The 27,972-nt window shown below is 50.1% G+C and overlaps 1 protein-coding gene across 6 annotated transcripts in view; it reads left to right on the top strand.

Moving 5' to 3' along the window:
- Positions 1-313: 313 nt before the first annotated feature.
- Positions 314-27,972, top strand: part of CBFA2T2 (CBFA2/RUNX1 partner transcriptional co-repressor 2) — a 59,693-nt gene continuing 32,034 nt past the window's right edge. For 4 of the 6 annotated variants that reach the window (XM_064391457.1, XM_064391455.1, XM_064391456.1 and 1 more), the window contains exon 1: positions 314-443. In XM_064391457.1, coding sequence (XP_064247527.1) covers positions 416-443 — 28 coding nt within the window. In that variant the 5' untranslated portion in view covers positions 314-415. Of the gene's footprint in view, positions 444-11,944; positions 12,089-21,244; positions 21,722-27,972 lie in introns of those variants that run through there. The other 2 variants (XM_064391459.1, XM_064391458.1) reach the window with 2 other exon arrangements.

The following is a 27,972-nucleotide window of genomic DNA, read 5'->3' as shown; positions in this document are numbered from 1 at the left end:
GATGTGTATACAGGAATTTTAACACCTTTGGGGTTGTACAGGTATTGCAGCACTTTTTGGGACATATATACAGGAATTTTAACATCTTTTGGGAGTGTACAGGAATTTTAACATCTTTTGGGGGTGTAGAGGCACTGCAGCACCTTTGGGGATGTGTGTACAGGCATTTTAACACCTTTGGGGTTGTGCACGGGTATTACACCTCGAGAGGAGCCGGGCAGCTCCGTGAGCTGTGGCGTGCTGCCCAGGGGCTCTGTGAAGCTCACACGCCGCACGGGCCCCAGCTCACCCACACCCTCAGAGCCCGGCCCGCCAGGCCCGGCCGCGGCTCGGGGCGGGCCGGGGAGGCCGCGCCCCGCGCTCGTCACGGCGGGGGCCGGGCCGGGCCGGGCAGGAGGCGCCGAGGATCCGGGCCATGGTGGGGATCCCGGGCAGCTGCCAGTGTAAGAGCCGGGAGCGGGGCACGGGGAGCGGGCGGGAGGCAGCGCCGGGCCGGGGGCAGCGGGCGCGGGAGGGGGACCCGCGCTTTGTGTCGCAGCTGTAGTCGCACCTCTGATTATCGTGTGTTTATCTCCGTGCGGGTTCATTGCCCCGGAGTGTGGGCCTGGGGACCCCCAGCCGCAAGGCCGGCCCGGCAGTGCCCGCCTTGGTGCGGGATTTCCAGGCTGCAGGGCTTGCGGAACAAGGGGTGCAGCCGGGGCCGGGGCCGGCAGTGCCCGGCCGCGGTGCTGCGGCCAGCGCGGGCTTGCAGCCTCCGGCGCTGCCCACATTGCCGGCCCGGCACCGGAACACGGCCCTGCCGTGTCTGGGACACCTCGTGAAACACCCACAGTGAAATACCCACGGCAGAGCCGCGCACGAGGGCTTCCCGTGCTGCAAACTGCGGGCACGCAGCGACCTGGCACCGTGTGTGCGAGTCCTGTGCGCACAAATCCTGCTGCTCTCCTCCGTGGAGATGGGAGGGCGGCTGTCCAAAGCTCCATTTGCGTTAATGTCCCCAAAATCTTGTTGCCAGAAGTGTTGTGCCCTCTGAGAGCTTTGGGGTTGGCAGGAGAGCACGTGGTGCCTCTCGCCGCGTTTCAGCCTCCTGAGCGTTTTGTGGCCCGTGCTTGTTCGTGCACGGCTGGGATGGGAATTGAGTGTCCTGGAGGGGAGCAAGGGGCGATGGAGCCGGGATGTCTGTGTGCAGCCATGGCCATCGCGCGTGGGCTGGATCAAGGTGGCTCTGTGGGTAAGTCATTGCTCAGGAAAGGGAGAAAAGCAGTTAAAAGCACATCCCAAAGCTCAGGAAATTCAGGAATCTTAAAATGAAGTGTGATTGCTCATGGGGAAGCAGTGTAAAGATAGATGCTGATGCTAATGTGGAAACCACTCTGAAAGCTGCATTCCCGATACGGAGAAGGAATTACCAAGTGATAGAAGTTGGTTTTATACAAGTTGGTTTTATACTTTATGGTGCTGCCTAGGGCAGAATGTGTGGAGATGATGGGGTGAGGCTGTTACCCCTCAAGGCATGTGGAAATATATCAGTGTGTGGAGTTCAGCCAGCCGGTGTCCCAGGTGCCTGGGGAGCACCGTGGTGGCAGAGCCGTGTCCGCGTCCACGTGGCTTTGGAGAGCCCGGGCACCTGGCTCCTGACCTTCATCTTGTCAGCTCTGAAGAGAAGGCCCCACAGAAGGAGCTCGGGTGAGATCGTGTGCTTTAACCCCGCTGTCCAAAGTCTGTGCTCAGTCTCCTTTCCCCAAGCTCCCTTTGAAGTCACATCAGAGAAACAGGCGCTGCTGAGGGTGATTCATCTCTCCAGGCTTGGACACCTCTCTCTGAATGAGACAAATTCCTCACGGGAGGTGCCTGGGCTTTTTCATTGACTGCAAGGGGAGTCCAGGAGAGCCCGGCTTAGGCTTTGGTAGTGAGGAGCTGGATGAAACTAATCCCACCCAGTGTGTCTGCTCGTGGTGTGTGCAGGGACTGGTCACATTCCCAACCTGCTTCCCTCAGACTGAGCACAGGGAGGAGAGTCAGACCACTGAAATCCTGCTAAAAATATTTGAAGCTAAGGTAGACAGGGATCTTGTGCCTCCATCATAGCTTCAGGGTGGGTACGTGAATCCGGTTCCTCTCAGCTGTGACACTATCTGCAACAGGGGACAAGTTGTGTGAATATTTCATTGGATCCTGGCAGGAATGTATGGATGTGTATGTGGCTGTTGAGTTTTGCAATATTAAAGCATTTCTGAAATTAGGAAGAAATTCCTTCCTGTGAGGATGCTGAGGTCCTGGCACAGGGTGCCCAGAGCAGCTGTGGGTGCCCCTGGATCCCTGGCAGTGCCCAAGGCCAGGCTGGACAGGGCTGGAGCAGCCTGGGGCAGTGGAAGGTGTCCCTGCCATGGCAGGGGGTGGAACAGGGTGATCTTTCAGGTTCTTTGCAGCCCAAACCAGTCTGTTGTTTTCTGATTAGGGCTTTTCATCTGGGTCCTGCTGACAGAAATGAGCAATCACTGACCCTATGGCAGCAGGGACAGCAAGACCCCTGGCAGGAAGGGTGAGGGCACCTAGAATGCTTGGAGTGACTCAGTGAGAGATAAAATATAGTTTTTTATTCAGTTTAATGTGTCTGTGGCCAGCATCCATTGGGGAATGCTAAGGATGAGCCTGCTGAGCCATGCAGCTGCGTTATAAAGATAAGCACACATATATGCTGTAGTTATCAGGACCTTTGTAGATAGATCAGGTGAGGATGCCCTGTTAGTGCCAGCTATTGAACAGTGTGAACACTTGCACGAGACATCACTTGATTCATAGGCCCATTGTCAGCCCAAACTGTTGGGGTTTATCAAAAAAGTGAATAATCAGCTGTAGACTCATAATTTTTATAAATCTAATTATCTGCATAGCCCAATAATTTCTGATTTTTACGGATCCTGGCAATGTCAGAAGGTTGCTTGATTTCTTCGGGTGTGTGTTACAGGGAAGTGGATCAGTGTGAAACTAACCATGGGGAATGAAAGAAGAAATGTGGCACTGCTTGGAAACTTTGGGATGTTCCCTGTTCATTCAAGGCACATACTGGCTCTCATGAATATGCTCTTCTTACATGGATATTTCCAATGGCCAGAAATTGAAATGGATCGTTCAGGGACTTAGTCTTGATTTTCATATGCTGTAAAATGAAAGGCTTTAGGTGTTCATCTTCCTTTGTGCCAGTGTTCAGGAGAATGAAATAAATTTAACTTTTAAAGCAGCCAGAGAAAAGAAAAAGACTTTTTTGATTTGCTGGCACTCTGAGGATTGAAAAGGGTTTGTACTTGGGGAAGGGCTTGTGGAGTTGACTCTGTTGGAAGCAGGACTGGAGTGGAATAGTGAGCAGAGTGCTTTCCATCATCCTGAGCTGCCAAGGAGTCACAGGCACCTCGAGAGGCTGCCATGAGCCACTGGAGAAGGGGGGAACTGCTCAGGTTTCCCTCTTGCTGGCAACAACCAGAGGTGAACTCTTCCCCTTCAGAAGAAGGAGGTGGCTGTAAGACCCAGAAAGGTGAATTCACCTCTCTGATGTAAAAAGTCTCAAGGGAAAAGTTTCCACCCAGGCTGTTGATTTACCTGGAACTCTTGCAGAAAACCACTTTCCTGAGGCATTTGTCCAGCCAGTGGCTGGGGCTTAAAACTTCTCCTGTGTCCCTGTCACCTTCCCATCTCTTTGTGCCACATTCTGAGTGTGTACACACCCTGGTTTGATTCAGCTACAGATGTATCCTGGACATCATTTTGGGTGTATTTGTGCACTCCAGGTTAATCAACCCTGTCCTTGGAAGTCAATTAAAATGTCCTTTACTACCTTTCATGAGAGAGCAGTACTAACTTCTACAGGTAGCAGCTTTTCTGGCACTTGGACTTCGAGGTCAAATTCTGCACATGCTTTCTTCAATGACATGCTTTGCACACTTGGGATCATTTAAAGGATCAGACTGTTCGGGCAGGGATTTTCTCCAGTGTAGGTTTGTGTTGGTATTTAAGGTAGTCATTGCTCATAGCCCTCAGCCTTGGGTTGCAAGGGTGTTTTACATGAAATGCTCTCGACTTGGCTTTGGGGCCATAGGTGACACTTCAAAGCTTGCTAAAAATATTTGAAAAATATTACAGAATTCTCTCATTACAGGTACGGTTTTGAATGGAAAATGCAGGATTAGCCTTTTTTTGCCTGTGGATATAAAATAATCAGACAAATAGTGAATGCTTACAGACTTATTGCTGTAAGATTGGACTTGATAGACACACCAGTTTGTTTGCATCAATACCAGCTTCTCCCTGCTTATCTGTACTTTTTAATCCTCATGATCTCTTGGGAGTTGGCTTTCACTTCCTAGCAGTGCACCTGGTTGCTGCAGCAGGAAGTTTCTCCAAATCTGTCACCTGACACGCTCCCACCTGGCCTTTGTGTGTGTTTGATCCCGCCTTTTCTGCCAGCAGGCAACAGGAGGAGGAGGAAAACAGGGATAAAGCCCTAAAGGAGATAAAGTGGGGAGGCTGTATGTGTTTGGGGTGTGTAGGAGTGGGCTGGGGAGGGGTGGCTGCGTCGAGTGCCTGGCACTGGTGGGACTGGGCTGGTGCCACACAGCAGGCTGGCAGCGCTGAGGAGCCGGTCCAGGGACCCTTCCTGACCCCCACCTGGTCAGCAGAGACTCTTCAGTCGCCTTAACAGCAGTGGTGAGCACACAAATGGGCCTGACAGCTCATTGCATCCCGGCTATCTTTTGTTTGTTGGCAAAAAACAAATATTTGCTTTCTACTTTAAAGCTGTGCACGCGGAGCCTCTCCGGATCTGGCTGCAGGTGTTGGATCAAACAGAGGTGGAACAGTGACTGTAGTGTGGGGTACAGCTGTAGGGTCACACATGGTCCTGGGCAGGCAGAACTCCTGCTTGTCTGCTCGGAGCACAGGCAGCTTCCTTTTCTTAGGTGAGTATTGTGGGCTGCAGTATTTTGTGGCTGTATTCCCCGGGTCTTGGCTAAGCAGAAAGTTAATTTAGCACTTTTTCAAAGTATGGGGACAGCTCAGCCTGCGGCATTTCCAGGTGCAGATGAGATTAATTTGCTTATCTTAGTTGAGGGCAGGTAGTTGTGCAGGGGAGGTACCAGAGCCAGGATGTTAAAACACAAAGAAGTCAAATGTTCCTCTGTTCCTCCCCTGTTGTGCGAGCTCGTTTGCATGAAAACACCCGTCTGGCAGATCTGCTGAAGGAGCCTTCCCTCCATCTCCTCCTCCTCCTTCAGGATTAGCTTTGTTGGGGGCCAAGAAGCCACCGATGAATTGTGACTGGAAGGTGCTGAACTTTGAGGGGAGATGAAAAAAAATCCCTCAAAACATTTGCAGCCCTGGCAGCGGGTCCAAGGGTCGCTGATGGGGTTTATCTTCTGACATCATGAGGATCTCTGACATTTCTAGCTTAGAAACAATAACTCGCCTTATCCGTCGTCATGTTTTTCTAATTAAAGACAAAGCTTGGTAAATATTTTTTAAATGATTGAATTTCCCAAGTATGGAAAACACATGTTGGGAGTCAGGCTGGCTGCGTCCGACGCGCCTTTTCCCACCGCGTCCCTCGGAGCACGCAAGTGCAAATACAGATTTAGAGCTGTGGGTGACAGGTTTATCTGGGATGATTGGCAAGGATTTATAAACCAGGAGGGGATTTACTTTGCTCTCCCTCCCTCCTCTTCCCCCTTCTTCCCCCGCCTCCCCGACCCCCGTCTCAGAAATAGGAAATTGGGATCACATTAAACCCTAATTGGTTTGGCTCCAGCGCTGGTTTGGTGGCTGCCAAATAGTTAATTTATTGCGTGAGAGTTTGGCCATGTGTTGAGAGGCAAATTTGCTTCAAGCAAGGCATCTCTGTAAACTATACATCCATTCCTGTGCCAGGTCCTGTTTACAGCATCTCCAGAGTGGGGTGCAGGGGGTGCTTTCCGTGCCCATCCCGGCGGGACAGCGCAGGGGGACCCCGCCTCCCTCGCTCCCCTGCCAAAACGCTTTCAGGAATTGTTGCCTAAAAGAGCTTAAAGTGGTTTTAGCTGGACTTGGCGCTCAACGTTTGGAAACTGCCAGCTAGATAAGACGTGGGAGGCTCTCAGGAGAATAAATGCATCTGTTTGGGAGATAGCAGCAGGCCTGGGCTGTCACCGCGGAGCGGGGCCAGGTGGGGAGTCCCCGGGGGTGGCAAGATGGCTTTTCCTGCGTTGTGTCAGCAGGGGCAAGTGGGAAGCTGGCATATCTGTCTGCCCACTCCTTGTTGCTGCCCTTCTCCATGGTGGCTGTCGGGCATCCCGGATTTGTAGTTGCTTGTTCACGGACCTGTGGCATCTGGTGGTGTTTGGCTCCTGTGAAGTTTTCTGGAAGATGGGCTCCAGCAGAAGAGTTTGCAGAGGTTTGCAGGACAAGCAGCCCTTGCTGAGGCCATCACTGCCTTCCCCAGCACTCGACAGGAGTTATTTGGATTTGAGAGGATACTGCAGCCAGAGTTAGAGACTCGCTGCTAGCACATCTCTGGTGTGGAGTATGATTTGAAAGAGGCTGTGTAAGGAATAAATCCATGGCTGTGGCATTTTATTTTGTTCCTCGCTGAGTTAAATAACAAACTTTGTGTAAGTGAGCTGCTTCCAGCTCCGAGGCAACAGAATTATCACCGCCGTGCTCAGCAGAGCCCTTTCTGTGTCAGCTGCTATTTCCATTGTGAACTTGATACCTGAAGGCTCAATATTGTGACCCTTTAATTTTCAGCTGCTGAAACGTCCCCTGCGAGCTGGCTAAAGGGGAAGAGCTCGGAGGGGAACTTGCAATGGTTATGCAGTAGGTTTCTTTGGGTATTTCTTAAGTGCTCAGTGTTTAGGAGAAATTGATAGGTAGTAGCAAAGCACATTTAGCAATACTTTTCTTTCTGTAGCTCTCGCTTCCTAGGATGTAATAAAATCCATTAACGTCTATTTATGATCAAAGGCCCACTATAGTAATAGTTTTATTTGGATAATTATGGCTGTTCTACCAATAATGAAAATACTGCACACTTCCAAATACTGCATTTGAGTGTTTAGAGGGGTACAGGGTTGGCACAGCCAAATGTTTGCAAGTCTTGCTGAGGAGTCAGAGAGATACCAGTTTAAAAAAACTTGGATCTAGCTGAGTCCCTGTAGGAAGGCATGTCCTGCCCACAGTGTCACATTGAGCCACGCTGCCCTGGGTTTTCCACCATCCGTGGGGGTGCATCAGGGTTAGACCAGAAGGGGTCAAACTGGGCAGGTATCAGAAGCAAATGTGATTTGTTTTGGAGAGAACCTTTTCATCCCCAGGTCTGAAGGCAGGTTCAGCATTCAGCTGGGAGCAGCCACTCCCCACTTGTGCATCTCCTGCCTCGTTTGAAATGCAGCCACTTCTGGGATGAGCCGCTGTAATTACTTTAAAGCACATCGTACTTCCACCACTTTTGGCAGGAAGGAAGGAGGAATACTGTACTCCATCGCCAGACAAAATAGAAATCAACAATTGGGATTTTTCTCAAAGAGCAGATCTATCTTCTCTGCCATTAAATCCGAGTTGGATGGGAGCCTTGTACCCATTTTGCTTTCCCGGTGCGAGTGTGCCGTTCTGCAGCTCACAGCCCGCGTTCATGGGAAGATTTAAAGCAGCAAACTCTAGCCAGGAATTCTTTCTAGCACTTTGCTTTCCTTCTGCTGTTTGCCTCCCTCTTCACACTACAGATGCTGATGGATCACCTTCCGTGGTGAGTAACGGGACACGCTGTACTTCAGTGGTGCTGGGAAAGCAAGCGTGTGTCCTCAGGAATGTTCTGCAGGGAGGCACTGCCTGTGTGACACAGCTCCTGACCCCTGCTGCCTCAGGAGTGGCACTGCCTTGTTCTTGTGGCTCCCCTATCAGCTGCAAATCAGCTGGAACTGGAATTGTGGGTGGATCACCTGCATCCATTTGCTGGTGTTTATTCACCCCTCTGCTGCAGAAGCCCTGACTTCAGATTACTGCCCTTGGCCCACCTGAGTCTCCACATTCCAGAATACACTGGTTGTGTCCTTTCACCCCCCAGGGGATGATTTTTTTCCCTGAGAGCTTGGTTTTCCCTCTTTATCTAGGCATACTGAGCACCTAGAAGTTAAATTGATGGAATCTTTTGAGGGAGGGTCTTGGTTTTGCACTGCAGTACTCCAGAAACATTCCCAGGTGCTTGTCTGACTGTTTTCTTCTTGAATATATTTTTCTTGTTGAAGAACCTTTTTTTTTTTTCCTGTGTGGTATTGATTTTAGCAAGAGGGAGAATAAAACCTCTTTTTGCATGTGAAAAGGTAAATAACTATTAGAGCACACAAACTGTTGAGCAGGTGATGTTTAGATATTTCTTGATTTGTTCTCTACCAGTTTTATTGAAGTTTTCAGTCACTGCAGTTACTGTGTTCATCAGGTTTTATTTCCCATTTAATAATTACAGCAGTTTCCCCTCGAGCCCTGTACCTCTAATTAAGAAAGTGGAGTTTGAGATAAAACTAATGGAATTAAATTTGTTATGTTTTTATGGTAAAATACGCTCAGAAAAAAACCACTTGTAGGCTCAGTCACTGCTCCTGAACATTGTTTACCACATCTTGATCCTCCATCAGTGCTAAGGACTTTCCTGGTGGCATAAAGACAGTGGAGCACCAAAGACCAGGATCTGATCCATGCAGGAATTCTTGCCTTCAGTCTCACAGGTACCAAACAGGAGTTGGTGTGGTGGCACAGAATCTCCCCTTCTCCCTTGTGCATGTGTAAGGATTGCCTCGGTTCCCACCAGCACTGCATTTTTAGTATCCTGCTGCTGCTGGTGTAAGGAGGCCCAGGAAGCTCTGGAGAACCTGGCAGCACCACTCAGAGCTGGTCCAGCTTCAGGTGAGCTCTGGGCAGGTGTGACCCCATCCCCATCCAGGCTCTGAGAGCCGCTTTTGGTGAAGGACAAGCCAGTGGACAGCTCTCCCTGAGCACTCACAGCACACCAGGAGCTTACATCTGTCCAGAAGGCCGTGCTGCTCCGAGCAGCAGCTCTGTGGATGGAGATGCACCTCTTCACACCTGTTTTATAACACAGGAGCAAAATATTCAGGGCATCTAAATAGTTTATGGCCCGACAAACAAATTCTGGCAGTGGAAGCATGAGTTTCCATCTCATTAAATTGTTGGCAAAGCCCTGGTAATTCCAGTCACTGATACAGCACAGGAATTATCCCTCAACACGACTGGTCGTGTCAGGTCAGAGCATCACTGCTTTTTCTCAGCAGTTGTGTGTTTGTACTTGAGGGGAAAAGAAAGTGTTGAAATGTCAATTCATTGGGCTCTTCTCTGGAGCAGGAGCAAGGTCTTGTGAGGTCAGAAAAAAGTGTTTGTGGATTTCTACACCTAAGTTGTAATGAGGAATTGTTCTCAAATATTTTATTTTTTATCATACAAAACCTGACACAGATTCCCAGTTTGGCAGAGGCTCTGAGGTTTATCTTGGAGCTCAGCAGCTGTGCTGCAGCCCAGGACACAGTTCCTGCCATCTCCCAGCTCTTTGTTGGGCTGTAAGAAATTACTGGACCTTTGGAGCCCCTGACCTGGGGCAGGTCAGCTCTATCATGGCCATTTCCATTTGGGGCAGTGTGCTGTGAGCTGGAGAAAAGGAATGGGAGCTGACAGTGTCCTCTGGCTCCTGTGGCAGGCAGAGGATGAGGTATGTTGGTGATGGAGTGGCACACATGTCCAGAGGCATGGGAAATTTGCCTCCAGCACTGTTACAGATTTTATGGTGTCCTGCAAGAGGGAGCAGTTTGCTGTCCCTGCCACGTGTTACCTTCCACAGCTTTGAGACAGCCACATGCAAAATTCATTTTAGAGGTCGGTCATCCAGTCCCAGAGACTAAGGAATGTTGTAGTAGGGCTTTTATAAGATTTATATGCTTTATCAAAGGTCCTATAGTTTTCTCATTAAAGCAGGATTATCCTGCTGGGATTAGCTGTTCTGCATGGGTGAGGAAGACAGGCACTCTGTATTTTCAGAGTGAGATGCACTGAGAAACGGGAGAGCTGGGGGCCCAGGAGACACAGGGATGCAGGTGTTTGGAAACCGGGCCCGAGAGGGGCGTTTACAAATGTTGGCTTGATTCGACTTGACTCCTGAACACGTGGGAGAATGGCAGCAGGCTGCACCTCCAGCACTCCTTAGCATCCAAATATCCCAGTCCTGAGACTCGTCCTGGCATTCAACAGCCTCCTCAGTGCAAACCTCAGGGAGTGAATTTGCAGCTTTTCCATATGCTGAAACAAGCAGACAGGGAAACCTTTTAATTTGCACAAGGATCTTCTGTAGTCGATACAAGCTGACCCTGCAGGCTTTCTGGAACTGATTCCTGTCAGTTTGGCCTAGCAAGATTTCATTTAACCCTTGAATTATCTCCCTTTCCCCCAACATTTTACTACATAGATTCCTAGAATGGTTGGGTTAGAAGGGGCCTTAAAGACCCTCCTGTTCCAAACCCCTGCTGTGGGCAGAGACATCTTCCCCTATCCCTGGTTGCTGAGAGCCCATTCCAGCCTGGCCTTGAGCATTTCTCATGTTTTTTGGTTTGTTTTTGTTTTTGTTTTTTTTTTTCCTGTGTGACTGTGATACTGAATTCAGCTCAAGTCACTTGAAAATTACTGCTAAGTAACAAACAGCTTCTTTTGCTGGTTCTTGGTGGCCATAAATGTCTGGAGCCTGTTGGGAAATGGGTTTGGAGTTTTTTTTAAATGCACTGTCTGCTTCTCCAGTTTGTAGTCTTATATACCCTTGTGTTCTTAATATAAATACTGCCATCACTGAGCAAGAACTTGGAGGAAACTGGTGCAAAGAAATGCTGAAGCAGCACTGCTAACCAGGTAGTTCTTTGACACTGCTGCTTAGTTGTAAGGAGTCTCCAACAAGAATGAACTGTTGGACTGAAAGCCTGTTCAGACAGCAGTATTGACTTGAAGAGGGATGTTACTTGACATGATTGCTATAAAAATCCCTTAAAAAACAGTCCTAGTACTTCTCTTGCTCTGCTCATCATGACATTCCCTAGGGGATGAGTATTTGTCAAATGTTTTTCTAGAGGAGTGAATTTCCAAGTATTTACTAGGTCAGACATCAACAGTGAACAGGACAAGGGTGTCCCTTCCTCTGTCCCAGGGCAGCCTGCTGCCAGCCTGGAGCCCACCAGGGACCTGGGCACATCTGCAGCTCCTGTGCTGGTGCAGCCCAAAGCTGCTGTGTGAGAAATGCAGCTCTTGTAGAGGTACATCCAGTGGTGTTGTACTCTGAGTGGGGTTTAGCACTCCTTTCCACATCTTCAGGAGGTTTTTGGTGGCTGGTCAGTGCAAAGCTGCCCAGCTGAGCTTTTCAGGTTCCTTAGGCTCAAAGGGAGCAGATTATTAACCACAAACACAGCACTTAAACCCCTGACATGGCCTTAAATAGGGCAGGAGCTGCTGTAACTGTGATCTCCCCCTGCACGCAGGGCAGGGCTGTGGCTCACCAGGTGTTTGCCTTCAGCTGCAGCTGCTCCATCTGCAGAGCCAGGTGGAGACGTTTGGGGCATGGGGAAAACACAGCTGGGACAAGTTAAGAGCAGCTCTGGGAGGTGCTGGCTCACCTGGGCAGAGCACACCCCAGAGCAGGCTCCGGGCAATAAACTCAGCTTCACCTTGGCCACAGCCCTGGGTAGGATTAACGAAATGAAGAGGAAGTAAATGTGTTTGAGCTGCTTTAGTTTCGTTGGGTTTTTCTTTCCCCCGGTACTGACAGCCAAATCAAATTAGCTCTTCCCACAATGCTGCAGTTTAACTGCCTCTGCCATCAACTCCAACCCTGCTTTAGAGGAGCTTTGCTGATGAATCTCTCTTTTTATCTCCTGCTCCAGGTTTTTATTGTTTTTTTAAGTTGTCTCTTTCTTATTCTTCTCCCTGAGTTGTTTGGGGTTTTTTTATGTAACTCGTGTAGAAAATGAAGATTTTGATGACTTTTGAAGTTTCAAGTTTAGTAAACCTGAGGTTTGGATTGAAGGTAATAATTTTCTTGCTTTTTCCTCTCTGTGCATGGAAATTAACTTCACCATACAGATGTTTAGGTTCTTCTGGCTCTTGAAGTTGTCTGAACAAGTATGTCCAGTGTGTGGGGTAGAAGACACCTGCCTGCTTTGATGGGATGCTTTCAGCAAATGTTCCTTTCAGCCTATTGCAAAATCTTCCCTTTGAACTTCCATCCTCCTGCACAGGGATGGTGGCACCTGCATGTGAAATGCTTGAATCCAGGCAGGCACCTCCTCAGTAATGGTTTCCTGATAAGGACTTAAGGTGGAAAAAATAAGTTTTGGGACCTCTGCATGATACTCTCCTCCCCATCTCTGATTCTACTGGGAATTTTGTTCTTAGTGCTGCTGGTTGGTGTGGAAAGAGCTCAAATACCCAGGGAATGAGTGGAGAGGTGCAGCTCTGGGTGAGGAGGATCACCTAAATTTATGCTGGGGACACTTGTGGTGGTGTTGGAAGGACCTGATGCCTGCTCTAGTTCTGAGTTTCCTCTTCAGCTCAGTTGTTTCAAGCTTCTGCATGTTAAATCCTGGAAGTTGGTAAGGCTGGGTGGGTTGAGTGCTTTGTCAGCTTGGTTTTCTCCAGCCCTTCCTCTAGGGAGAAGCTAAGTGTGGCTTTTTGGGACTTGGTTCTCTGTACCTGTTGTGTTGTTGAATGAGTTTGTGTCAGAGGGATCTTGTGACTGGATCATCCTTCTGTTGGAAAATGTCCATCTGTCAAGACAGAAACTTTCCTTGGGAGCAGTGTGTTCTCTCTCAGGGGATCAGATACCACCCTAAGCACTCCATATCTGTCTTTGCTAAACTGTACAGCATGGCCTAAATAAATATTTACTGATTTGGGTCTTTGCTGTCCTGGTAGAGCTCTGGCTGCTTAACCTTTGGCTGTCCTCTTGTTTTGAGTAATTTTGGAACAAATATTGGGGTTTTTTTGTTTAGTTTCAGTTTTGGTTTTAGGTGTGGTTTTTGTTTGTTTGGTTTGGGTTTTTTTTTTGTTGTTTTATGTTTTGTTGTTGTTGGGGGCTTTTTTGTTGGTGGTGGGTTTTTCTTGTTTGTTTGTTTGTGGGGTTTTTTTGTTTGTTTGTGGGGTTTTTTTGTTTTTTGGGTTTGTTTTTTTTAAATAACCATATGAAAGGGGAAGATTTAAAATCCAGCTTTCACAAGATAGGGCTGTTCAGGCCCAGGGCTCCAGTTTGTGAAGGCAATAAACAATGTCCTCAGCTCCATCTGGGGTTGAGCTCAGGGATGGATGGATCCTGGCAGGTCCTGGTGGATCCAGCAGCACCACCAGACCCACTGTGGTCCCATTAATGCCTTTACTGGGAGAGGAGGGCCCACCCCAGTGTGACCAGCTGAGCTTGGCTGGGACTCCTGGAGGAACAGTGTAATGGGAATGACAGAAGAGTTGGGCCAGAAGAGAAAAATTCATGTTAGCCTGAATATAGCTTTTCATCCTCTTAAAATTCTTCTGCTTCTTTGAAGTGTGAATCCCAGATGCTACAAAAGTATTTTTCCAGACACGGCTGTGCTGTCTTGCTGTGCATTTTCCACCAAATTGCTGAATTACTGTTCTCCTTCTGGTCTTCAATTTTTTTTTTTTCATAGCTTTATCTATTTGTCTGTATGTTTTACATGGCCAAAACTCATTCCTGTCTCCTGTACCCATCTGAGCACTCCCCCACGAGGCAGCATTCCCACCGGGCTGTGGTGGAGGACAGGAATGCTGGCTTTTTTTCCAGGAAACTTGTAAACACGAACTTCCTGTTGACACGAGCTGTAAATCTGCAAATAGGCTCTGCTTCCGGCAGGAGGGGAAGGTAATAAAATTCCAGGTCCTTGTTCACTGTGCCTGGTCCTCCTTGAGCTGCATCCAAGGGCTCCAGAGGCAAGCACAGAGAACCTGCTGATTGCTCTGTACCTCTGGAAATGAGTCTTGCCTTTGATTTTTTTTCTCCTTCAGGCACCCAAACAGATGCAATGCTAATAGAAGCCAGTTGGAGAATGTCAAAACCCTGATGACTCCAAAATGATGCTTCATTTGCTTGTTTTCCCCTTTCCTTTCTCACTGCCTCTCCCACCACTGAGCTGATCCTGTTTTGGGGAGTTAACTCTGTCTTACATCCACACCAGGCGTTTTGGGATAATGAGCTGCCCAAAATCTGGCAGCTATTGGCAGAGCACCCCATTAAGTTCCCCGTGGCCCACATTTTTGGGAGGCTGATGCATGCTTTAGTTCTGGGAGGGTAACAGGGCCAGGTAGCAGACACCTGGGCAGGCGGCTGAGCTTGCTCAGCAGATTCCCCTGGTTGGGAGCACTGTGATGGTTTTCAGGATCAGCTCTTGGGGCTGCTGGGGAAGGGATGGAGGCAGATGAGGAGATGGTGGAAGCAGAGAGTGGAGAAGGGAAGCAAAAATAAGGCAAAAAAAAAAAAAGAGATTAGAAGCATGGTAATGGAAACAAAAAGGCTACAAAAAGGAAGGAGTGGTTGTAACAAGGAGCACCGGGCAGTGTGAAAGGAGAGCCTGGCCTCTGTTGCTGAGCCTGCCGTGAATGAGGCTCCCGTGGTGTGGCCGGTGTCCAGCGCTGTCCCCTGACCCCCGCGCTCCGCCGGCCGCGCTGCCTCGGCTCGGCACATGGCAGCGGTGAAAGGGGAGCCTCTCGCCGTCCCTGAGCCTGGGTGGGCGTGCTGGGCCTTTCGTAAACTAATAGCTCCCAGCAGTGCTCCTAAATCAGACTTGGTGGAGCCGGGAGCGCGGCGCTGGAATGCCGGGCCAGGCGCAAAGGGCTGCGCCGGGCTCTTTCTTCTTTTCGCTCTCCCCAAAGGCAGCGGTTGTTAGGTCTAAAGGGTCAGCAGGAGAAGGGAGCTGGCAAAGAAAAATGGGTGAAAAGTAAACGGAGGAAAAACTAGCAAAGACCATGTTTGAAATGTGGTTTTTGTGATTGGTTGAGGCTGGAAGGAAGGGAACCCTGCTTGGTGCTAAACTGGGATGCCTTGCTTAAAATCCACAGCTGGTGGTTTTGCTGGGTGTAATGAACAAAACAACTTGGGATTTTTTTTTAAAGGGAGATGGGAATTGGGATATTTTTAATCAATGTTACCAGGTTAGTGACAGGTAATAAATGAGAAAAGAACCCTCCTTGGGTGGCTGTGTGGTGAGGAGGTGCCGCTGTCCTCCTGTGAAGCACTGGGAAAGGAGCAGAGCCCCAGCAGCCCTCACAGATAAGGGCCGGAGCAGAGGGAAGCTCAGGGTGGAATTGGGGGGAAAAAAAGAGCCTGAGATAAAGAAGGAGAAGCTCTTTCTGTTAAAAGAGTCCAAGATAAAGAAGGAAAAGCCATTCTCAAGAAAGAGTCAGAGCTTGTGGCAGGGAAGGCACCAGTGGAGGGAGGTGCTGGAAGCAAACTGGGATGTAGTGAGCCTGCTGTAGGGCTTGGATCCATCACCTCCTTTATTGCCTGCCATGGCCCCTGGGATGAGGCAAAACCCCCATATTCTGCTGCTTTGTTGGGCTTTAACCTGTGCTTTCTTAATTGTAAATGGTCCTACTTGCACACCTGGTGGTGAGGAGCACTGGGAGCCTGGAGTACGGTGCCTGATCCAAAACACAGCTCTCAAAGCCACCACCTCACCTGAAAAAGGGAGGATTTTGGCTTCTGAAGGTTGTCTGCACCATAAACAGGTGCTAAAGAGGATGGTCGTGCAAGGAGTGCATGACTGTCAGATGTAGACAGGAAATTTAGGGTTCTGAAGTAGGGGAGAGGTGGCTGAGAGCTGCATCCACACAGCCTCCAGTGCCTGGAATGCTCCTGCTCTGGGTGTTGGGCAACTGAAGTTGAGAATCACTGAAATGACAATTGGAGGGGAGTGGATGTATGTATTTGAACAAATCTCTGTAATCAAATGGCACTGCTATTGATCTGGAAAATACTGTCAAGCTGCAGGGCTGTTGGACTAGAATTAATCCTCTGCAGGCTGGATTTTACTCTCTCTCCAAATAGGATTACTCATTTTTTCCATATTTCTGTGTTTGGTTTAAATACCCATGACAGCTACAGAAGCTTGGATTTCTAATCAGAGCAAGGGTGTTAGATTTAGGAATTGGTTTGTTGTTTTGGAGGGGATGTTTTTGCATAGGACATCAGTTTTTCTTTTCATATGTGGCCACAAGAATAAAGCATCATGTGCTTAGGTGATGTGTGTCCCCTCCCTTAATGGGTAGCCAGGAGTATTTTCAATAACTTCCTCAGGTTGTGTTTAATTCCTTGTTGCATCTTTGCTCCTCCTGATTGTTGGGGATTTTTTTGGTAATGTCTGATTGTAACGTTCTTCCAGCTCAGTTAAGGCCAGCTTTTAATGTGGTTTTCCCCCTCTCCGGGGAGGATTAAAATGGCACAAAAGCCAAACACTGTTCATGTTCACTCCTGAAGAAGGCAATGTGATTTGATTTGGATTTTGTCGAGGGGTGGAACTCTTCTTCTCTGGGGAAAGGCTGGGAATGCTGGGGATGTCCAGCTTGGAGAAGAGAAAGTTCCAGGGAGACCTTAGAGCCCTTTGCAGTGTCTGACAGGGCTCCGAGAGAGCTGGAGAGGGACTTTGGACAAGGCTCTGGAAGTGATAAGAAGGTGTGCCTTGGCAGGGTTAGATGGGATATTGAGATGGAATTTCTCCCTGTGAGGGTGCTGAGGCCCTGGCACAGGGTGCCCAGAGCAGCTGGGGCTGCCCCTGGATCCCTGGCAGTGCCCAAGGCCAGGCTGGGCAGGGCTGGGAGCACCCTGGGATAGTCAAAGGTGTCCATGGCAGGGGGTGGAACGAGATGAGCTTTAAGATCCCTTCCTATCCAAACCTTTCTCCACGATTCTGTGACAAATTAAGCTTGTTAGCATAATCTGCCTTGTACTAATTCAAATAATAGATGTATTGAAAAGAGGATGTTTGTTAAATGTGATAAATTTGCCAGGAATGGAGAGGTCTAATCTCTGTTTTGGGGGTTGAGCTTGAACTCAAGTCACTGAGTGTCCCTTGCAGCCCCACCAGCATTGCTTCAAAGGGAGCAGTCCCTTCTTGGCTCCACTGTCTTGTAAGGCATAAAGAAGGCAATAAAATGTTTGACTTTCCTGCCAGACCTGAGCCTGGAGGAGGAGAAGGATCCCAATTGGTTTCCATCAGATTCCAGTTAGCATGAATTTACGGTTTCTACTTAGCCTGATAAATGGCTTTGGCTGCCTTAGTGCATTTGGATTTATTTTTCTGTGCAATGGAAAGTGGTCAGCTTAAAAAGGCAAAGGCTTTCCAGGGTTGCCTTGAATTCAATTGGAGCTTCTTTCTGAGGTAAGAACACAGCAGGCAAAAAATAAATCTGAGACACATCATGAACTATCTGTGGAATAGCAGAGAAATCAGAAGCAGTTCGGGTCTGTTGTGCTCGCTGTGGCAATGGGCTGTGATAGGCATAAAAATTCCACTGCAAACTGGAAAAATTCTTCAGATTTCCTTGCTTTCCTCAGAAACCACAGAGAGCAGCAGGTATCAATAGCTCCCAGTGTTCAAAGTTTGCTTGCATCGTTCTTTCCATGGAACATTCCCAGGAGAAGAAAGCAGAAGCAGATTAGCATGATGAGCTGGGGAAAGAAGTTCTCCCCATGCTGCCTGCACTTCTGCTTCCTTCCGCTGTGCTGGTGATGTCTGGGCTACAAAATCTGCTTTAGTGTGTATTTAGGAGCAGACAAGCCTCTTGGGAACAGTGAGAGGGGTCAGTAGATGACATGTGGATGGGCTCCCCTTGCCAGGTTGGATGGGGGTTGGAGCAACCTGGAGCCCTGGCACAGGGTGCCCAGAGCAGCTGGGGCTGCCCCTGGATCCCTGGCAGTGCCCAGGGCCAGGCTGGACAGGGCTGGAGCTGCCTGGGACAGTGGAAGGTGTCCCTGCCATGGCAGGATGTGGGATGGGATGAGCTTTAAGGTCCCTTCCAACCCAACCCACTCTGGGACTTTGTGATTCTGTGCTTCAGGGACCTGCCTCTGCCAGAGGTGAGCTCAGGGATGAGCTTAGGGATAGGCCATGGTTTGGGTAAGCTGAGGCACGTGGATCATATGTAAGACATAATCCATGAGCCTTTCAAAGAAAGGCAATGGTTTGGCAATGACTTCCACTCAGGGCACCCTGGTGTCCATAGTTTTTGTACCTGGAGAACCCAAAAGCACACATCTATCTTTCTTACTCTAATGGTGATCCATGAGGTCTGGCTTATTCCTGCCTCCCTAGCAAGAGGTGGGGATGTCTTCCCTGAGTGAGGATGGTGGGGTTTTAGATACTGGGCTGTGGACACAGTGACAAAGAATTATGTGCCTTTTCATAAAGGTTTATAAAGTCGTTGTAACTATACTTAAAATACTTGCAGTGACCTGAGTTCTTGACATTTCAAAGTGCTTTAGGTTGTAAAAACATTGAAGAGATTTATTTAGCCTTGGTTGACAAAGGGTAGTTAGAACCCAGTTGTCACATTTGTGGACAGCTTTTGTTTGTATGAAGTGTTACAAGCTGTTCAGGTCCTTAAGCTGAAATATGGTTAAAAAAGCAGGCGAGGGAACACCTCATGCTGGTTATGTATCTCACATAAAGCTCCTTTATCTCAACCCCAGGATGTCCCCTGTGCCTTCTGCGGGTACTTCTCTTATGGCTTTGACCCAAAGACCTGACAGATCCCACGTGGATGCTCTTGAGCATCCCCTCCTCTGTCACACTCAGACAAAGTCAGCTTTGGAGTTCACTGCCCAGTTCACTGGGGATGGTGGGACAGGGCTGGACAGGGAGCAGCGGTGTCTGATGCTGGATTCCTAACACTGGGAGCGTCCATCTGCCTGGTGCCATCTCCACTGGGGACAGAGCTGCAACATGAGCTTGCTTCTTAGAAGACATCAGAAAATCCACATGAGAGCCACCGCTGTCACCACGACCCGGCCGGGGACGGCTCCTGTTGGGGACCTCACAGCGTGAGGTGCCAGGGAGCCAACCATGAGATGCAAGTCCATAGGAAAATAACTTTATTAGTTCTGGTGTTGGTGGAGCAGCTTGGGTTGTGCCTCCCTTCATTGTCTGTGTAATTTAGAGATGGTTTTTCCATCTCAGCTTATGAAATATTGAGAGCTTTGCTATTTTGCGCAACCTCCATCAGAAGTGTCAGAAGTCCCAGCGAGCTGAACTTTCTGAACCGAAATGTTTTATTGATGTGCCTTGCCAGCAGCCCCTCCAGTGGGGACTGGGGTGCTGGGAGGCACTGTTGGATCTGCCTGTTCTCAACCTGTTTTGCTGCCTGAGCATCATCTCATGGGATGCTCCAGGTGTTTGTGAGCTGATACTTGAATGTGATTCACTTCTTTTTTCCTAACTGAAGCAGGTGGAATTGCTGCTCTTGGGTGAGGTTTGGAGGAGGGAGAGCTGCTGTAAACCTGTGTCCCCTCTGCCTGCAGCCAGGCTGCTCTTCTCAGAGTGATGTGTTTGCCCAGCCAGGGAAGCAGCAGCTTCATGTGCTCCTACAACAGCCCAAAAATCTCCTGCCCAAATTGCCCCCCATTATCATGCAGCATCCTGCCTGTACTGGGAGGCCTGTCCTCTGCAGGAGGAGATTGTGGCCCCTGTTGTTCATGGACTCATGCCGTGCCTGCTTGCAGAATGCTTTTTAATGCTTCCTTTAAAGCACTTTTCTCCCTTTATAGCCTTTTCCCCCTCCCAAAGGGAAGTAGAGGTACCTTAAACTAATTAGGAATAAGCAGCAGAGAAGCCAGGGTGAAGGGTTAGGTGAGATGCCAGGGGGGCAGTACCTCCAGAAGGTTTATGGGCATAGCAGTTAGCAGTAGCCTGCCAGAGCCTTGGGAATTTCATAAAAAGGAGCATTTTGCTGCCTGTGAACAAGTAACTATCCTGTCATGCCTACACCAGCTGTGGAGAATTTGGCATGTATGATTTTTGGACTTGTGAAAAAGCAGCATCCCCCAGCTTGGGCAGTGGCAGGCTCTTAGTTTGCTGAACTGGGGAAGTGTTGAGGTCCCTGGTTCTCAAAAAAAGTAGCTGGAGAGAGAGGTGTTGTTGACTGCAGAGATTTGGAAAGGATCAAGACCTGAACCCGCTAAGCTGTAAGGACTGGAGCAGTGGATCCCTTCTGAGATCTTAAAGTGTGCCTGTGCATGGTCTGCAGGCAAAGTGCAAGCATTGCTTCTCCTCCTGGGGCGTAAAGTGTGCCTGTGCATGGTCTGCAGGCGAAATGCAAGCATTGCTTCTCCTCGTGGGGTGTAAAGTGTGCCTGTGCATGGTCTGCAGGCGAAATGCAAGCATTGCTTCTCCTCGTGGGGTGTAAAGTGTGCCTGTGCATGGTCTGCAGGCAAAATGCAAGCACTGCTTCTCCTCGTGGGGCGGTTGGAGGGGAGCTGGCAGTGGGTGGTGTGGAGCAGGGTGCTTTGGGCACTCTGGAGGGGTGGTTGCCCCGGCTCGGGGCAGTCCCCGGCCGGCAGGGACGTGGCCGGGAGTGCTGTTGTGTAAATCCCTGTTTGCCCAGCGCCCGGCTGGCGGTGAATGGGATTAGTCAGGGGCCCCCAGTTAATATCTGTTGTTCACGCCGCACCTCGGGAAGAGGCTGTCAGGATTACCACGAGGTTTGTAGGTGGCACAGCAGCCACGGCTGTGCATTAATGCGAGGGGGAGATGGTCAAACGTGGTCGTGCCCAGTGGGTTCCTGCTCCCGGCCTCCCTCGGTGCTCTGAGATATCTGGTGGAGTTTATTCCCGGTATAAAACATTTTGGATTTACATTTTCCTTTAACACTTCCTCTTCGAGCCGGGTAGTATGTTACACATTTAATTGCTCTTCCTTTGAATTTTCCAGTCCGCGTTTGGTACCCTTGCAACATCAGTGTCTTGTTATCTTGTTGTTGCTTCTAATTGCTAACACATGCCAGTTTTCCAGCGCCGCAAACTCTGGCACTGGGCTTGCTGGGGAGCGGGGGGGAGTTTGCAGCGAAGATTTACGTGCGTGGGGAAACCTTCGGAAAATTAATCCGCCGCTTTACCCAAGAGCTCATCCCGGTGTCCAAACCCGGGCAGAGGCTGCTGTGCCCCCGGTGCCGGCTCTGGGGAGGGGGGCGGCGGAGCTGCCGCTGCCTCGCTGTTCCTGCCGGCCATAAACAAATTCCGTGTATTTAACAAGTTAATGTCAGGCGGGCGGCGAGGCGCTGGTAGGTGTGTGCCTGGTGACATCAGCTGGCGAGCAGCCTGGCAGCAGCGCGGCGCAGGCAGGGAGCAGGCAGCGAGCCGAGGGTGTGTGCCTCTAAGCTGGGTATTCTGGCAAGGTGGAGAGCTGGTCTGTTTGGCAGGACCTTCCCATCTGGGATCCATCTGTGTTTCCCTGGAATCGGACAGGCGGCTCCAGGCAGTGAGAAATCGCAGATGTGCGGGACCTGACACATGTCCAGCTAATGAAAGGAGAAGGCAGGCTGGGCTCCGGCTGCGCTCGAAGATCACGGGCGGAGGAGGAGGAGGAGGAAGAGCGCTTTTCTTTCTATTTGAAAGAAACGAGGTGTATTGCACAGCAGCTGGATCCTTGCAACCTCGCTGGCTAGGGTAAGCAAGGAACGGGATTATTTTTAAGCGGCGCTCGGCGTACCCGGGGCGGCGGGGGATGCTCGGGGGGATGCTCAGCCCTGCGAGGTCTGGGGAGCGCCTTGGCTTTCGCAGGCGGGCTGGGAGAGCCTCGAATCGGGAGCAGGTACGGGGAGAGGCTGAGAGAGGCTGGGAGCGGCGGCCGCAGCGCTCTGCCAGCCTTGCCTCGCTCCTCTGCAGTGCTGGGGAAAACTTCAATAGCCCAGCCGGCTGCATGCGAGGATTCTGCAGCTGAAAAAACACTAAACTCTCTCTGAGGAGAGCTGCGGTACAGCTCGTTCTGGGTTGCTATGGAATGGTTATTTTTTTTTTATCTTCCCCCCCCCCTCACCCCCCCCACTCCGTGAGCAGAGGACTGGGATTTGGCGTTTTCTGGGGAAATGGCAATGCAGGAAGGGTTTTGTGTGTTTTAGCAGAACGTGTTTTTCTGCTGTGCCTAGGGTTACTCTGGTTTCTGCATGCTGGTATTGAAGCTGAGGTGGGGGGAGTGTAAACTGCAGAGGTGGATTTCTTCCATTGGCTCCCAAATTTCCTTAATTTCCCCCGTGTTTTCAGGGCTTCTCTGCATTGTGTCAGAGGCTGCTCCCTTTTTGTCTTTGCACTCCTTGAGCAGCAACTGATGCTCCCAGCATCTAAATCTCCCAGATCAATCTTGTGATAGCAGAGCACACCTCCCCTATATATTTTCACTGTCGGGCTGTAGATAGGCTGTATTTTCTCTTTTTCTATTGTAATCCCTGGATCTTGCATATTTAGTTTTAACCTGCCCTTTTGCCCCCTCCCTGTCTTTTGGGAAGGTTCAGCAGTTGAACTTACTCCTCTGACCCTCTGGTGTAGCTTGTTGTAGAGATCCCTCTGTTGCATGTTTAAGCTGCTCCCCCAAATATTACCAGCTTTTTCTGCCCCCTACACCACTCAGCTCCTGTACTCAGTACTTATGTGCTGGAGAAATCCTGCCCAGCCACACGAGATGTACCAAAATCCGCACTCAAAGTTTGGGGAGCTGAAACATGGCTGAGCATCACTTGCTGTCAGGCTGGAGAAAGAGAGAGGAATATTTGCTGGGCTGCCTGGTGCAGGATGATTTCCTTTAGTGTTGCTTTGTCCGGGTTAGCTTTAAACATGCCAAATGATGGGGTTTCCTGAGGGAGAGCCTGGCTGGACTCCCTGGCAGTGTGCTTGGTCTGCAGCTCTGTGCTCGGCTAGTTTGGCCACTCCATGGGCCACCCTAAGGCTTTCCTTCTTTTGCAGCATGTAAGCATTTGGGTAGAGGCTTTAAAAAATACGAATCTGATTCTATAAACACACCAAACACTTCCTGTGTGTCCCTGGGGAGGAGGCAGAAGGAGTGTGTGCGCTTCGATGTCTCAAAGTGCAGCAGCACAAAGGAGTTTGAAACCCCAGAAATGTCCAGCAAAGCCATAGAGGGTGGGATGGTATCTAGGAGGAGAGAGCCGTGCTGCTCTCCTGGAGACTTCCCGAATTTGTGAAGGCAGTGCAGGGTGCTGGAGCAGCTGCTGCTGCGGTCTCCTTGCAGGTTGAGCCCTGATTAAGCAAACGGAAGTTCTGCTGGCACCAAGGCAGCACGATTTGGCCATTAAACAACTAATTTAGTAGAGTCTTGTTCAAGCCCTGCAGAAAACTTTCTTTTTTACCTCAGGCTCCTTTATTTTTAAAAAGGATTTAGGGTGCCTGATGAGCTGAGTGCTTAGATGAGAGGTGGTTGTATTTTGGGGAAGAGGGTGGCTTGAAACTCTGTCACCAGACCTAATAATTTTATAGAAATGGTACAGGACATCCAGGTGAAGACACTTTTTTTTCCCCCCTGCTATTGTCTGCTGGATGACATGATTTTCACTATTAATATGGAAAAGATGTTTAGTTTTATTTTTGTAACTACCTAGGCTTCACCTAAATGACTGTGTGCCCTGCACAGCCAGGTAGCCCAGCACATCCGGCAGTTAGAGAAACACACAATAATGCAAAACTTAGAGACTCCAGTGTGGGAAACAAGGAAAAAGAGTAAAGCAAAGGCAGTTTGATAAAATACTGCCAACAGGAAAGTGCAGCTAAGCCAAGGGAAAGATTTGAAGGGTTTGAGGAAGGAGCAGAATTGCTGAAGGCAAGGAGAATAAATCGTTAATCTGAGAACTCTATTACACAGGCAATGCCCCGAGGAAAAGAGCAGAAACTCCATTTAATAGTGAAAAGGCCAAGCCAGGCTCTGCTCTGCCCGGGGACTGGAGCCACAGCCCCTGCTTACTTCCAAGATGCTGCTATTTTTGCAACTTGCATCTGCTGGTGTTGCAGAGGCTTGTTTAAACCCGCCAAAGCAAAGGGAGCTTTGCTCACGTGAATCCTGGCTCAGGCTCTTGGGTTTGGGTTTTTTTCTGGTTTATTCTTCTCAGTCTTACTGGATCAGGGTCCCCAAGAGAGCGGGGTTTCATTTAATGCTGCCTCCCCTGTCGCATTGAGTGTGAGTCCCAAATGATTTTACTGCTGCTTTACAGAGCTTTGTCTTGCATCACCCACGGTGGAGTTTGGCTTGTAGAGGTTATCACTGGTTTGACAGGTTTGTGTGGTTTGACTGCAGGAGCTGAGTTTTCAAGTCAATCAGCCCTCCAGTCCCCAAATTGACCCATAAATGCTGTAACTACCAGCAGCATTTAGCAGGAGGCAGTGCTCTCCCACGGTTATGGGATGGGATGGGGGAGCCAGGTGGCCTCTTGTTTTTTTCCAGATCTGTTTTTTTAAGGTTTGGACAAAAAACAAGATTTGTTTGACGTGTATGTGTGATGTTTATAGTATAGCTGCAGAGCTGAACACAGTCATTTGAGGACTTGGGCACATGCAGCAGATTTAAGTCAATGCTGGTTAGTTTTTAAATCTGAGCAGGAGATGGTCATAATCTGTTGCCTATCAGGTTTTTTCCCATTATAAGAGCTGGCTTATCCATACTTGTTCTGGGCTGGATTGTAAGCTTGCCTTTATCTAGTGACTATTTCCATATCTGATTGCTTGTTAGGAGCTAGGTATGAAATGTGTTTCGACAGACACTCCAGAGCAGTCCCTGGGGGCAGCGTCACTGCAGGTCTCTGGGAGTCTGTTCAACTTTTATTTTTATGATGGAGACTGCCTTAATTCATGCAGCGTTCAGGGAATGGCTGGAAAAACCTTTGTTTAGAGCAGGAGCAGCAGCCAGGAAGAAATGGTGAGCAGTGATCCCACAGTTAAAGTGCAGCACGGAGAGGCTTGGGTTCAGTTCCTGGGTCTGCAAGCAATTTTCTGAGGCAGGACCTTGACCTTAGCACGGCTTTGTGTGTCAGCAGCTTATGTCCGACAGGACAATAGCGATTTCAGAGGTTTCAAAGCATTTTAAAGTGTAACTATCATGCCTTTTATTGGGCTGGGCAGTGGCGTTTTTATAAGCTAAGCTTAAGGTTTTAGAATAATGCGTATTGAATTTCCTCGGCGCGCTGCCGGCCGCGGGATTCCCATCTCTGCTGGCTGCAGCACGGCTTGGGGTATTGAAGGAGGACAGTCACAGGTGGCCAGAAGACCACTTAGAAGAACCAACACTTGCACATCTTCAAACCCAAGAGTCAGTTTTCCTTCCTCGCCTTGTCTGTGGCGGCGGGATGCCGCAACCTGCCGGCGGGATGCTGTGCAACCATCCCTTTCACCAAAAAAAAAAACCCTCGAAAGCCCCAAAAGTGTGGCTAACGGCGGCGGAGGGGAGGATGAGGAGGCTGCAGCTCGGACCTGTTGCAGGGGGAGCGGCATTGTGCGAACAGATGTGCCGGGCGCTGCCGCTCCGTGCGCTGCCCGCAGCGCCAGGTGCAGCCATTGTTCCGCTGCTCCCCATTCAGCCGCTCCCGCATTGTTCCTCCAGGAAATTAGCATTAAAAACCCATCCCAAACCCCCACGTCCCTCAACTGCAGGTGACTGTTATTGGCCCCAGCTGCCACCCTTGTGCTTGATTACTTCCATATGGGGCTGTGGCAAGATGTAGAATCCACTTATTGATTTTTTTTTTAATATTTTTTCCCCTTTTTTTATCCCTAGCCTTTCCCCCCGCCCCATGCAGACCCTTCAGTTTCAACAAAACCCTGAAATCTATTAAGCCCCCGATAGGCTCCAGTTGCTGTTACAACTGGGATGAACATTTTACAAGCAAAGCTAATTACACCCTCTCTGCTTTCTTCCTTTCTTCAGCCCCCACCCCATAAATGTAAAATAACCAGAGGGCAATTGGTAGTAAATTAAATCTTTGCAGTGTCCTGAGAGGAGGTTTCCTTGCTAGCAGGAAGAAGTCTGCTGGGCTTCAGATGTTTTGTTATCTGGGTTTGGGCTTGTTTTTTGGCGCTTTTTTTTTTTTTTTACTAGAAAATAGGAAACTCTGGCATACTGCTGTGACACACCTATTAAAGGGACACACAGATCCCAGCCTGTGTCTGGATAGGAAAGGAAACCATAATTAAACAAGTGGGATGTTAATTTGTGAGTGTAGTCAGCTGTTGAGAGGAGCCAAGGAGAAACTCCATGCCAACTGAGGTTACAAATTTCTAGGAACAATGTGATCTTCTCCTGGTACAACTTATCTACAGGGCAGCAGGTTCCATGAAAGTCCAAACCTCCTAAAATATCCCCTGGGGTAGCACTGGCATGGAGCATCCTGGGTTTTCCTCAAGACAAGATGGGCTGCAGTTGGAAAGAGGAGGAGGGAGGGAGGGAGCATCCCCAGCTGCCCTACCTGGGAAATGCACCTGCTCTTCAGAGACACTGTGGGGCATCTCTGGTGGGGAGCACAGGAGGGTCACATCCTGTGACGTGCCATCAGCCCGCACAGCCCTGACCCACTTTGTGCCAGGCAGGAGTAGAGGAGGGTGGCAGCTTGTGCCCGCGCTGGAGGATCAGGCAGAGCTTCCCTCTGTGCCCGTGCTGGAGGATCAGGCAGAGCTTCCCTCTGTGCCCATGCTGAGGATCAGGCAGAGCTTCCCTCTGTGCCCATGCTGAGGATCAGGCAGAGCTTCCCTCTGTTCCCGTGCTGAGGATCAGGCAGAGCTTCCCTCTGTGCCCATGCTGAGGAATCAGGCAGAGCTTCCCTGTGTGCCTGTGCTGGAGGATCAGGCAGAGCTTCCCTCTGTGCCCGTGCTGGAGGATCAGGCAGAGCTTCCCTCTGTGCCCATGCTGAGGATCAGGCAGAGTTTCCCTCTGTGCCCATGCTGAGGATCAGGCAGAGCTTCCCTCTGTGCCCGTGCTGGAGGATCAGGCAGAGCTTCCCTCTGTGCCCGTGCTGAGGATCAGGCAGAGCTTCCCTCTGTGCCCGTGCTGAGGATCAGGCAGAGCTTTCCTCTGTGCCCGTGCTGAGGATCAGGCAGAGCTTCCCTCTGTGCCCATGCTGGAGGATCAGGCAGAGCTTCCCTCTGTGCCCGTGCTGAGGATCAGGCAGAGCTTCCCTCTGTGCCCATGCTGGAGGATCAGGCAGAGCTTCCCTCTGTGCCCGTGCTGAGGAATCAGGCAGAGTTTCCCTGTGTGCCTGTGCTGGAGGATCAGGCAGAGCTTCCCTCTGTGCCCGTGCTGAGGATCAGGCAGAGCTTCCCTCTGTGCCCGTGCTGAGGATCAGGCAGAGCTTCCCTCTGTGCCCGTGCTGAGGATCAGGCAGAGCTTTCCTCTGTGCCCGTGCTGAGGATCAGGCAGAGCTTCCCTCTGTGCCCATGCTGGAGGATCAGGCAGAGCTTCCCTCTGTGCCCGTGCTGAGGAATCAGGCAGAGTTTCCCTGTGTGCCTGTGCTGGAGGATCAGGCAGAGCTTCCCTCTGTGCCCATGCTGGAGGATCAGGCAGAGCTTCCCTCTGTGCCCGTGCTGAGGATCAGGCAGAGCTTCCCTCTGTGCCCCTGCCCGGGCAGCCTGGGGGCCAAAGCCCTATCCCAGGCCTGAGGTTGGTCAGTCACACCTCTCTGGAGAAGTGTTGGGTTTCCCTCACCCAGCTGGACCCCCAAGGCTGTGCTGGTGGGGTTTGTGCTGGAGGCTCCTGCCAGAGCAGCTCCTCAGGGGCTGGTCCTTGGAGCACCATGGAGGTGTTGCTGCTGCTGCTGCCTGGCCCTCAGGGGCTGCTGAAGGTGAGAGCCTACCAGGGTCTCGTAAGCCCCAGCTCTTCTAGCCTGGGAGGCCATTCCTCAGGGAATCATCACCTCTTGTGGCTTTGCATT

Source organism: Passer domesticus, chromosome 16, assembly GCF_036417665.1.
Source record: "Passer domesticus isolate bPasDom1 chromosome 16, bPasDom1.hap1, whole genome shotgun sequence".
NCBI lineage: Eukaryota > Metazoa > Chordata > Aves > Passeriformes > Passeridae > Passer > Passer domesticus.
The sequence above is the reverse complement of the archived record's forward strand: the minus strand, read 5'-3'. Positions and strand labels throughout refer to the sequence as shown.